Source organism: Mesitornis unicolor, unplaced genomic scaffold, assembly GCF_000695765.1.
Source record: "Mesitornis unicolor isolate BGI_N332 unplaced genomic scaffold, ASM69576v1 scaffold24097, whole genome shotgun sequence".
Classification (NCBI taxonomy): domain Eukaryota; kingdom Metazoa; phylum Chordata; class Aves; order Mesitornithiformes; family Mesitornithidae; genus Mesitornis; species Mesitornis unicolor.
In genome coordinates, this window is record NW_010194669.1 from 1 (window position 1) to 11,817 (window position 11,817).

General features: G+C 50.9%; 1 protein-coding gene across 1 annotated transcript in view; it reads left to right on the forward strand.

The window, feature by feature from the left end:
• Window positions 1–9,908: 9,908 nt before the first annotated feature.
• The window catches only part of LOC104543315 (unconventional myosin-Id-like), a gene marked incomplete at both ends in the record, with an annotated part of 14,682 nt that continues 12,773 nt past the window's right edge, over window positions 9,909–11,817 (forward strand). The window contains 3 exon segments of the mRNA XM_010187896.1: window positions 9,909–10,117; window positions 10,883–10,976; window positions 11,800–11,817. The exon segment at window positions 11,800–11,817 is cut by the window's right edge and continues 1 nt beyond it. Of these exon segments, the coding sequence (XP_010186198.1) occupies window positions 9,909–10,117; window positions 10,883–10,976; window positions 11,800–11,817 (321 nt within the window).

Sequence of the window (11,817 nt, forward strand, 5' to 3'; positions counted from 1 at the left end):
TCACAGGGCTCTGGATTGCGCTGGCCTAGAATTAAAGAGGTGAATGCGTGGCCAAAGTCATCTTGGCTTGTGGAGGTATTTTACAGGTTACCTGCGTATTAATTTTGGGTGCTATCTGTGCTGTCACAGTATTATTTGAATAGCCTCTTGGCTCCTGAGCTATCTTGACAGCAAAAAAAAGATGTAAAATCTAAAGGAAGTCAATGAACACAATCTTTCCGGTGATAATTCCAACCGATAAAACAAGCAGCATGTAAATCAAGTAATCTGCTTTAATAATCAAACCCTTTAAGTGCCTCTCCCTGTTGCCAGTCTTCCCCTCGCATTGCCGCTGTTTGACGACGCGGTGCGGTTGGCGTTTAGAAATCCGCTCCTTTTGCAAGGGAGGGTGGATGCGTAAATAACAGCGCTGCTACTGCTCTGGGGTTTTTCCGTCCAGGGAATGTAAAGTGAAGGCCCCACGAGTGCTGTGTGAATTCATTTACTTGCCTTGCCTCTCCTGCCCTGTCCCTCCATACCCATAAAGGTGTTGGGAGCTCCCTGTGTCGCTCCCTCTGAGGACTGAAAACTTTCTGACTGCACTTCATTGTAGTAAAAAACCCCTTAATTTCTTACCCAGACTTTCTGTAAATTATTAGTTGCTCTTTAATTGGAAGAACAAACCGTGTGTTATTCACTAGGCCTTTTCAGCACTGATGTGCAAACTTAATCTGGTTTCTCTAGGGCTTGGGGTTTTGTCTTCCAGGGCATCCACTGCTCGGTTCTGATTGAAGGGGGATCTCACTGCGGTTCTGGTTCAGGTTGCTGTTGGGTAACATCACGCTTTTCCAATACAAACCAGAAAATACACAACAAACCCGAGCCAAATCTATAACCAGAAAGTGGGAAGCTTTTCCTGACTGGAGGCGCTTTCAAGGAAGCGTGAGGAAAAGTCCCTCGTTTCATCCCGAAGAGTTAATGGACGTGCTGTGTTGAAAGGTGTTTGCAGACTCAGTTTTCCCCTCCATTGCTTATGGCTCTTTCTTCTTCGGCTGCTGAAGGTTTGGTGTCTGTCCCGCAGGGGATCCTGTGCTGATAACCTGGGTTTGGGGTGGCCTCAGTGTCCCCGCAGCTGAGGGGAGCTTGGCAAAGGATGCGACTGGGTGGCTGGAGTGGGGCTCTCTTCATCTGCTGCTCTGAGCCCCTGTGAGGCCTTAGCTGGTGTCTGATGTGCTCTGGGACAGCTCTGGAGCCAAACCCGCAGGAGCTGTGTTGAGGCACAACGTGCTGTAGAACACAGATGTGGAGGAGCCTGCGGGGTTTCGTGTCCCGTTTAGGACCTCGGTGTTTGTGTTAAGGTGAGATGGTGCAGCTCACTGGAACGACTCTAAAAGAAAGCCCAGTTGTGCAGCAACCCGAGTCATATTTGTGTGTTATTTGCATACTTCGCATTACTATTTTTGCATGATTTGCGTGGCCTGTGTTGGTATAAATAAGACATCTAATTTTATTTTAGCTCTAACGCTGCCAGAGGAGTAAGCAGAGCTTTTGGAATGCTTGCGGATGGTGCGTGCTGTATCTTACTGCTGCAAGATGATTCTTGGGTTTTTCGAGCCCTGTATTGAAACAATGCTGCATTCAGGAGGCGCCAGCACAGATCAGCACTGGGCACGAGCTGAACAAATGCAGAATATTCCTTTGGAGCTGAACAAAGAAGCGTCTGAACATCAGCAGCTCACGGCCAGCTGACTGCGAGCGGAGTCTTCAAGCATCTCCAAGTTAAAACCTGCGAGATGTGGTGGTTGCATCTCGGCGCCGAGGCTCGAGGAGTAACCAGAGGTGTAATTAGTCATCAGTACGAAGTTCTGTTAATTGTGTGGTGCGTACAGAAAACTGGGAAGGTGTTATTGTGTGAGAAAGAGACGGCTTAGAAAATAAGGTTGGAAGTTGCTGTCAGCCCAGCTGTGGATGTGGCCTCAGGTGATGCTGCGGTGTCGGGGTCAGCAGCAGCCGCGTGGCTGGGTTTTGTTTCTGAAGTTACTGCAGAATTGAGGAGATATAACAGGTCATGGTCTTGGTTTTACTCCGTGTTTCTCCATCTTTCTGTTAGGTCTCAGGGCTTTGCAGTCCCTGCAGCATCCCGTGCAAGGTTGTCACTCACAAGGACCAGCCAGTCCTTGCCTGGACAAGCCTCCCGCTGCAGAATTCCTGCACCACTGAACCAGGGCGATGAAACCGGACGGCATCTTCCACACGATGCAGATCTGCCCGACCATCAGTCATCGCTCTGGTGTTTGCCTTTTGTGCTGAGGTCATGTCCGCTGATCCCTTGGAGGTGCTGTACCCCTTAACGCAGCGCTGTATAACCTAGTGAATGAAGCTGAATTCTCCAGATTGAGGGCTGAGATAATAATAGTGCAGCAGGTTACTGTTAGTAGGGACACAGGGTTTGGGAAGAGGAGGTGGTGAATGAAGGCGAAGTGTTGGGGTTTTTAAGTGCCTGAATGCTGGAAGGAACGTAGCACGTCATGAAGTCGGTTGCTGGTCAACGCAGGAGCCCAGATCTCTTAAACACATCCATAAGATAAGTTCAGTGATACCCAGCAAGGGTCATGAGTCCTTGCAGCTTCTCTGAAAGCTTTTCCAGGATGGCTCCCATGGCAGCGAGCGTTCGGTTTCGAGCCTGTGTTGGCCAGGGTGAGTCCATTCCCATTTGTATTTCGTATGGACCCGTGTAGTTTTTTGTTCAGTTTGTTCTTCTGATGACCTGACAAGAGGACACTCATCTGCCCGTGGATTCACAGAGCGATTGCTTCCACCTCCTCCTCCTCCTCAGTAGTTTTAGGAGTCTTGGTGTTTAAGTTTGTTTTCTTGCAAGACAAGCCTTGGGCTCTTCTGCACACGTCCAGGTAACTTCACGTGTGGTGGGAGCAGACAGGAGCACCTACCTGACTTCAGAGCTTTGTTTTACTCTTTTACCGTCCCTTTATAGATGGTGTGCTTCTATTTTTGACAGATTGAAAAGGCAGAGACAGGGGTAGATGGCAGTGTCTGGTTTGTTGCTGTCCCAAGCCTGTTCTGCTCTTTGCTGGTTAGATCTGGGATCGCAGGATAACTCAGCCTCGGGAGGTCATTCAGGGCAGCCTCCTGCTCGCAGCAGAGAAATGTGGTTACTGCAGGAGGGTTTTACAGCCAGGCTTCGCACACGGAAAGCGGGCACGTGTCTTCCTGCTCTACACAGAAATCCAGGGCAAGCGACCGTCCTCTACCTGAGCTTGACAGCAGCCTTTTGGTGTGTGGATGGGACCGAGGCACTGCCTTGTCCCTGGCGGCTTTTCAAAGCACTTCCTCTCGTCTCCTTATCGGATCCGAGTGTCTGTGCCTTCTGCTGCGCTTCTAGAGCAGTGAAAAGGAGAGCGCAGCTCTCCCCTGCTGCGGGAGCGACGGCTCGGTCGTCTGACGCAAGCAGCAGTGAGCTCAGTGACTCCAGTGTTTAGTGGCTTGGCATCTTTTCAGAGCAAGGTTGGTGCTTTAACTTCACGGCTAAGGAGAGGGGTTTGGGTATTGTTGCTGTTTCTAGCTAGCTACGTTTCATGGGTTTAGCCTTCATTCAGCGTTCATTAGAGCTGGCTGAGCGTCCATCGTCCGTTTTCCTTCCCCCATAGCTTACCTAGCGGGTTGGCAAAGATAACTCGGCTGTGTTGGGGCTGAATCAGCCTCGTCAAATTACAGTTTGCTTAAATGTTCGCCGGGGAAGATGTGGCACCAGTCACTCATAATTTACTGCTTTCTTTAAAGAAAAGAGCAAAATGGCATCGTTACAAAGGGCTCCTTGAACCTCACTTCCCAGGCTGACTGTGGAAACTGCAGATGAATGAAGAATTCCTCACCCTGCCCTTTCTGCTCCTGCCGTGCAGGAAAGGAGTGGCGCAGAACGCGCGCTGAATGGCATTTCCTATTCTGTGGAACTGGCAGCATCTGGAGACCGAGTCCCTGCAGGAAAACCGCAGGCTGAAACTTCACCTGCGCGGTGAACGAGCTCGGGTTCCCGTTTGCCCGGCGCCCCGGATGGATCGCGGTGTCGTAGCCGTGCTTGTTCGGATCCGGGCCGTGCCTGGGTTGTTTTCCTGGCGTGGGGAGGGAGCACTGACTGGGCAGGTTTCTTGGTCTGTTTTTCCAAGTGCAGCAAGAATATTTTAGCTATGGTTCTGCCAACGCAAATCCTGTTTACCCGAGCTCTCTTGTGATGAGGGTGATTCGCTCTGGTACGGCGTATGAGCCGTTTACTGAAAGAGTTGGAAGTCACTCTTTCCTGCTTGACAGCTGAGTTTATTTCGAGATTTACCTAAAATAAAGTCTTTAAGTAGCGCTGAACGCTCAGCAGAGACCTGGTATCAGATATGAGAGGCACGGTTGTGTGACACACGCGGGGGGAAGCGTCCTTAAGCAAAGTCATCTTCCTTCCAGAGCACGAGAAGAGGAGTTGTTCCTTTGTGTCTGTGCAGCTGACGTTACACTCTCACATTTGAGAACAGGTAAATATGATTTCACAGCCAAATCTACTTCAGTTCCCTTCCTTAGTGAACACATCCTCAAGTCCTGTCCTTAGCCATCCATGTTCATCTCTTCGTGATGAGTTTTAAACGTCTTCATGTGTGTTTGCAGTGAGGATGGAGTCAAAGCCTGCAGTGCGTGATTTTTAGTGTATAAAATAAACTTTGAACAGTCAAAAATGACCAAGACCCGTGTTCCTCTTTGGGGTAATAACCGCAGTGACATGGGGTGTTTGCAGCAGCAAAGGGAATGGTCCCGTTCCTGCCTGGTGGGGTTGTGCGGCTGCTGGATGGTTCTTCCCATGCACAGAGATGGGTGCTCAGACGAAATCCTGCAGGTTGTTGTGTTTTGGTGTCGATGAGTAAGACAGAAATAGGTACTGGTTTGAAACCATCAACTTGTGTTCTTTAGCCAGCAGTGGTACAAGGCCAGCTGGTGACTAGCACAGGCTGTTGCATCCTCCTGTGTCTGTCTTGAATTATTTGCTTTTGCTTTCTTTATTAACGTTTTCTTTACTTTCAGCCACTGCTGTGCCGTTAAACTGAAACGCCCATCTGTGTGGTGATTTCGTGTCGTGAAAATGTTGTTCATCAGGGAGCAGAAGGGGTGAGACCGAGGAGCTGCACTGAGCCCCTGCTCACGGGGGAAGCTTTGCTGTGTCTGTAAGGCAGAACATGGGGCTGGTCTGTGAGCAGTGGTGGAAAGGTGTTCCATGAAAGTCTTTTCCTGGGAGAAAATGATCCCTAATACCAATACACTTCACGTCTCCTAAAGTAACAGCAGAGGAGACGCCTGGTGACCTGGCGTGCTTTCTGCAGCAGTTGCAGCGCTGCTCAGCGCTGATGGAGGGGAAGGCTGGCGGGACGCGTTTCGGAGGAGCCGCTCCACAGCCGGCACAGCGCAGCCTGCGCTCCGGCTCCATCCGTGGCTGGCCCAGGTTGGCAGCGAGTGTGCCCCGCTGCCCGCCATCCCCCCAGGTTTCTGTTTCTGAGGAGGCACCACGGCCGCGGTTCGTTGGAAATGCCCTCTGCCGTTTGAATTGCGGCGTTCGGGGCGGCCGTCGCCTGGTGCGGTGCCTTTGTTTAACGGGCTGCATCCTGCAGATGTTGTTTTGGAGTGTGGGTTCCAAGTCTTGCCAGCTCACCCTTTTCTTTATTTGTACTGAGTGCATTTGAAGTTGCATCATTTCCTCGGTAAGAACAGCTTTATTTTTGACTGGGGTGTTTGGCAGGTGGCAGAAATCCTAAATGTGAGTGCTCTCTGGTGGCGAAGATTCCTGCTCAGCTGCCTGGTTTCTGCAGTGTGTTTTTCCAGTGGCAGTTGGATGTGGACGTTGGATGTCTGGACTTAGGGACGTGTTTTGTTTCAACTCCTTAAAGATAAAAACCACAGAGGAGAGGAAGAGCCTTTTTCTTTCCTTGGCAGTCTTTCCTAGACAATAATTTCTGGCCCTTTAAGTGATTTATATTCTCTGGTTTATGTTTTTCTCCTTATCAATCCCTGTTTTAACAGGGTAATAAAAACCGGTGTACAAACTTCTCATGCAGGAGCTTCAGAATAACACACAAGGATTAAACACTGTGACTTGCTTTGTGGAGTTTTCAGATGCCAGAGGAATAAGTGGAGAATTCAGAAGACTTTGATACAGGAATTATCCAGCTCGCACCATTATGGGGAAATCTCTGCCAAGCTGCAGCACAAGATGAGGTGATTTCCATGGTACCTATGGGCCGAGGTTTGGTTGAGGACAGGGGTTCCCTGTATGGGGTGTGCTGGAGATTGCTTTAATAACAAAAATAGTCCCATGTGTTCTACGCTCAGTGCTGAATTATTTACGCTGTCCTTTACGTTGATGAGCTTGGCCTTGATGGAGCGCAACGCCTTAGTGCTGAGCCTTCCCAAACAGCCCCGACAGCTTCGTCGTCTGGTTTTGTGACCTTGCCGTGCCGAAGAAGAATAGCGGATTTAACACAGCTTGTACCTCCCAGCTTGGACTGCCCTCCTTGGCTGTTTTCTTAAGCTTTCATGAGCTCTTCTTGGGCAAGGAAACCCAAGAATCTCACACCGAAGCAATGCAGCTAGGAAAACAGCCTCTGCTGTTCTTGGCCTGCTGCTGCGGTGCCGGACTGCGCTGGCTGATGAAAGGAGGCTTTATCAGCAAGGGGGGGCAAGGAGCCACGGCTTCTTTTAGGAACATCTAAGCACAGCTCTGGTATTTGAACTGCTGTGCTGAGAAGTAAAGAAAAATGAACAAAGAGGTAAAGGGGGATGTCAGTTGTTCGTAAACTCCGTGTCCTTAAAGCCAAGCTTGAGAGAAGCGTGGCCAGGCCTGCAGGGCGAGGGAGGGGATTCTGCTTCTATGGTCAGACCCCACTGCAGGGCTGTGTCCAATTCTGGGGACCCCAGTATAAGGCCATGGAGCTGTTGGAGAGTCCAGAGGCCATGGAGATGCTGAGGAGCTGGAGCAGCTCTGCCATGGGGACACCTGAGAGAGTTGGGGCTGTTCAGCCTGGAGAACAGGAGACTTGGGGGGACCTTGTAGCACCTTCCAGGACCTGAATGGGTACAGGAGAGATGGGGAGGGACTGTTTACAAGGGCATGGAGTGATGGGACAAGGGGTGATGGTTTTAAACTGGAAGAGGGGAGATTTAGACTGGATGATGGGAAGAAATTCCCCCCTGTGAGGTGGTGAGGCCCTGGCCCAGGGTGCCCAGAGAAGCTGTGGGTGCCCCCTCCCTGGCAGTGCCCAAGGCCAGGTTGGACAGGGCTGTGAGCAGCCTGGGCTGGGGAAGCTGTGACCCCGTGGGGGTTGGAAATGAAGGATCTTTGAGATCCCTTGCCACCCAAACCAGGCTGTGACTCTGTGAATTTGTCAAGCCTGGAGATGGATCCTTCTCCGTCATCTCCATCTGCCTTTGGCCACAGAGGTTGAAGACTCATCTTGTCCCTGCTGTGCTACCACCGCAGCTCTGAGCAGTGCCCGGCCCAGGGTCTCCTCCGGAGCAGTGAGGTCGGATCGGCCGCTGGTGGCACAGCCAAATCTGTCAGTTCTGCTCGCGAGGCAGTGGAGGACACTGAACTGTCACGGGAGGAAACTTAAACTGCTCTGCTACCGAAAGTTTACATAATTCATTGCTTAAGGAAGAGGTCAGAGTATTGGGTGCTGTGACGCTTCAGTAGGGATGTCCCTTCTCCCTTTGTTTCTTCTCTGTGAATGAAAAAAACCCCCTCAACCTCTCAGTGCTGACCATGACCCCTCCAGCTGTGCCTCTGGGGTCCAGCGGGGCTCAAAACCTCCTGAGACTGCTGTATCTTGATTTTGGTAGTGCCTGTAGTGGGGGTTATGTCCCTGCTGGGCAGTGCAGAGCAGTCTACGTGTTCCCCACTGGGCATCTTGCCTTTTGGGATGGCCCAGCTCCAGGAAGACAGGCAGGATTCAGCTGGGTTTGGTGTCCCTGCCGTGCTTCCCATTACAAATGTGAGTCCCCGTGCGATTTGATCTCCTTACCGGGAGCAGTGCAGTGTGTGGTTGGTTTTCCTTAGGCTCCCCTATGGGTGCGCAGAGTCCCCGTGCTCCCGGGGCTGCCACCCTGCCATTCGATCGCCCACATCCAGCTTCTGCGTGGTTAATACCTGCCAAATACCACGATTCCCAGCTGCCTTCTGCGTCGGAGAATTACAGTGAGGGGTGGCAAATGGCAAGGACCGAGTACCCAAGTCTGTCTCAAAAATTAGGCTGGGGTTCCGTGTTTCATCCCAGGCCTGCGTTCCCTTGTGCAGTGCCATTGCCTTTGCTTTACCCATCCCTTTTATTGCAATAGATGGGTGCTGTTGCTATTGCGAATTACAGTGGCCTTACCTTTTCATTTGGTAGCTTTTAGCCAGCGTATATCTCTAAAATACAAAATATCTTTGCGTCTGAAGCTCACTGATGCTTTGGGAGATGCACATCAGGACTCTCTTCAGTTAAAACAACACAGCAGCAAAAAGGCGCTTTGCCATTCTGGTGTGTTCTTATCTGGAGGACGCTGGAATTGGAGGAGAAATCGGGTTTAGAGAGTGGAGCGCTGGTTGCTGGATTGCATTTCTGGAGCTTTATTCCACCTGAAAAGCAGCGCTGCCGAGACGCTGCGGAAAACTCGAGCGAACAATGGGAAATGTCAAACCTGTCAGCACACGGGGGCGGCAATAAATTCAGTGAAGTGGTGCTAGGATTTGTGCTGGAGTCCGTGCGGGGCTGGGGAGGCCTTGCACAGGGCAATGGTGCCATCTAACGCTGTGCGGTTTAAATGCAGGGTGCACAGAGATGCCACCGTGCGCACTTCGATCTCTACATCTGCTGCCGCGCTTTCTCCTCCGGGGCAGCCGATGCTGTTTGAACTCGTCAGCCCTTAATGTGAAACTCCTCTTCTGCCGGTTAACCTCTCGTGAAATGGGAGTTCCTACGGAAACGTCTTTTAATTTAAACACTTTAAAAAACAACCCCGGACTCCCAATTATTTTCTGTCCTGTTTGCAGGCAGAGTGCTAAGGAGCAGGTAGTGGGGAAGCTGTGGTTTAGGGCTGTTTTCCCACATTCTTAGAAATCTTTCCCTCTGGTTGAGCAGCAGCGATGGTGGCAAAGTGGCTGTGGTGTCAAAGTGCCTTGGGGGGAGAAGGAGCAGTGGAAGTAAATTGCTGGAGCTAAAGGCCGTGATTTGCTTCTGGGCTTGTGTCTCTGCTTTGTGATGAAAGCCTTAAGGCTTCAAATCTGCTGCTGTGGCCTGAGCTGGGCATGGACAACTGTGGGATGGGGAAAAGGGTTTGCCTTTAAATGTCCTTTATGGAGCAGACCGTGGCAAAGTACATACTTCAAAAGTAACTACACAAAAACCTCTGACTCCGAAAGTGTCTAAAAGAGCCTCCAACTCATCACAAACTCGTCTTGCTGTCCATTGTAGAAGCGGTAAATTGTATTAACTGAAGTCTTGCTGAAGAATTTCTCAGAAATACTTGTTTCTGGCAACAGGTAAATGGTAACAGAAATCCCTGTATGTGCACAAGTGTGGTTTGGTTGCATCGGCAAAGCAGACGTTTGCTGTGCTCAGAAATGGGGTCGGTGTTTGTACCTCGGTGATCTGCTGGGTCCTGCACCTTTGTAAACATTTCCTTTGCAAAGGGCCTGGTTCAGCCCTAGCCCTGTTCTTGGTCCGTTTGCTAGCACACTGCAGGCTGTGCTGGTCCGATCAGGTCCATGGTCAATGTTTAACTGTGGTGTTTCAGTGCAGTGACGGATGAAGAGTTCACCTGGTGAATGGGCAGCTTGCTTGGAAGCCACATCCTGGATGTCTGCGTCTGACTGATCCCTCTCTCCCTTTTTGTCTCATCCCGGGTAGGTTTGAAAAAGGACGGATTTACACCTTTATCGGGGAGGTGGTCGTTTCCATGAACCCGTACAAAAACCTCAACATCTACGGGCGCGACATGATCGAGCAGTACAAGGGCCGGGAGCTGTACGAGAGGCCTCCGCACCTCTTTGCCATTGCCGACGCCGCTTACAAGGCCATGAAGAGGCGATCCAAAGACACCTGCATCGTGATCTCAGGTACGCTGAAGCAGCTTTCCACCCCGACGAACGCTCGATCCTTGTGGAATTCCAGGCAGGGGAGGAACAGCGATTTGGCGAATGACAGCGTTTCATAAAAGAAAACTTCAGTGATCTTCAAACTGATGATTTGCATTTGAATCCGTGTGTGGAGACCTTAGCAATGATTCTATCTGACTCAAGAGCTGGTGTCAGTCATTCGCTTAATCCGTGCATGCAGAGGGACGACTCGAGCTCGTTCCTCTCGCTGGGAAGGGAGGGCAGGCAGAACAGGGCTCTGTCTCTTCAGAGAATGCCCATTTTTGTCCCCAGGACGGCTGGCCGATGTTTTGTTCTCTGTTTTGGTGGCTGGCCTGCTTGCTTGTCACGGCTCTAACAGTGGGAGCGGTGCTTGTGCCACGAACGTCGCTATCTGGGTCCTGGCACTTGGTTTCCTTGATGTCCCCGTGCTTTAGCGGCACTGAAAAGCGAGAGCCCGGGGACGGGGAGCAGAACAGAGCCCCCTTGTACTGCAGCTCCCGGCGCGGCCGCTCGCCCGGCCCTGCGTGCAGTGCTTTCTCCTCGCACAATATTGCTTTTGATCCTCTGTGACCTGGGAAACCGCGCATCGGCGTCGCAGCGCGACCAGGCAGGGCTAGGCTGCGTTTGGGAAATGTAATAATAATGCAGATAGGATCAACAGTAACAAAACAATCCAGGTCAGTTCAGTGATCTGCTTTGCTTTTTGTTTGAGCTGCTGTGTCACCCTTGGACTTGTGCCCTCAGGTGAGAGCGGGGCTGGGAAAACCGAGGCCAGTAAATACATCATGCAGTACATTGCAGCCATCACCAACCCCGGGCAGCGAGCGGAGGTGGAACGGTAAGGGCTTGTGGAGAAATAAGTGGAGCTGGTTTGGTTCTGGGTCTGTGTCCATGGACCACGTAACACCGTGCTGTTAGATGGTCTCTTGCACTCATTGCATGCAGGTATTTCAGCATTCACCCGACTCCTTCACATCCTGCTTTTACTCTGGGAATTTTGCAGTACTGACAGGAAAAACTCAAGCCTTCAAACTTCCAAAATAAAACCAGAAGTGATCTTTCCTTTGGCAAATGGCCTCAAGTCTGAGTACATTAGAGCAGCACATTGAGTGCGAGGAGCATATTCCATCACCTTTCAGTGCTCCTGAACCACGAAATGTTCCTAGAGTAAAGGTTTTTGAGCAACGTTTCAGCTTTCTGCTGAAGCAGACTTCATACTCACCCTGACAGAGATTCTGAAAATTGCTTGGAAAAGAGTCCAAGGAGTTGATTTCAGAAGTTACCTGTGTGAAGGGACTGAAGTTTTGGTGCTGTTTTCAGTGGGGTGATTCTGGTCTTTGATTCCCATTTGCTGGGCTCTCGTTGCCGAAAGCTCCCGGCTGATTTCACATGGGATTGCTAACGTCGTACGCATCTGCCCCAAATTTTCAGTGGGGTGATTCTGGTCTTTGGTTCCCATTTGCTGGACTCTCGTTGCCGAAAGCTCCCGGCTGATTTCCCACGGGATTGCTAACGTCGTACGCATCTGCCCCAATCTGTCATCAGAGAGCATCTCTGCTGTTCCTAAATTCTTCCCTAGAAATGACTGTGAAAAAACCATCCATGGTTTGAGCGTACAACTCTGGACTCACCCCCTTCTCTTTTCCACGCGTGCACTGCAGAGTGAAGAACATCCTGCT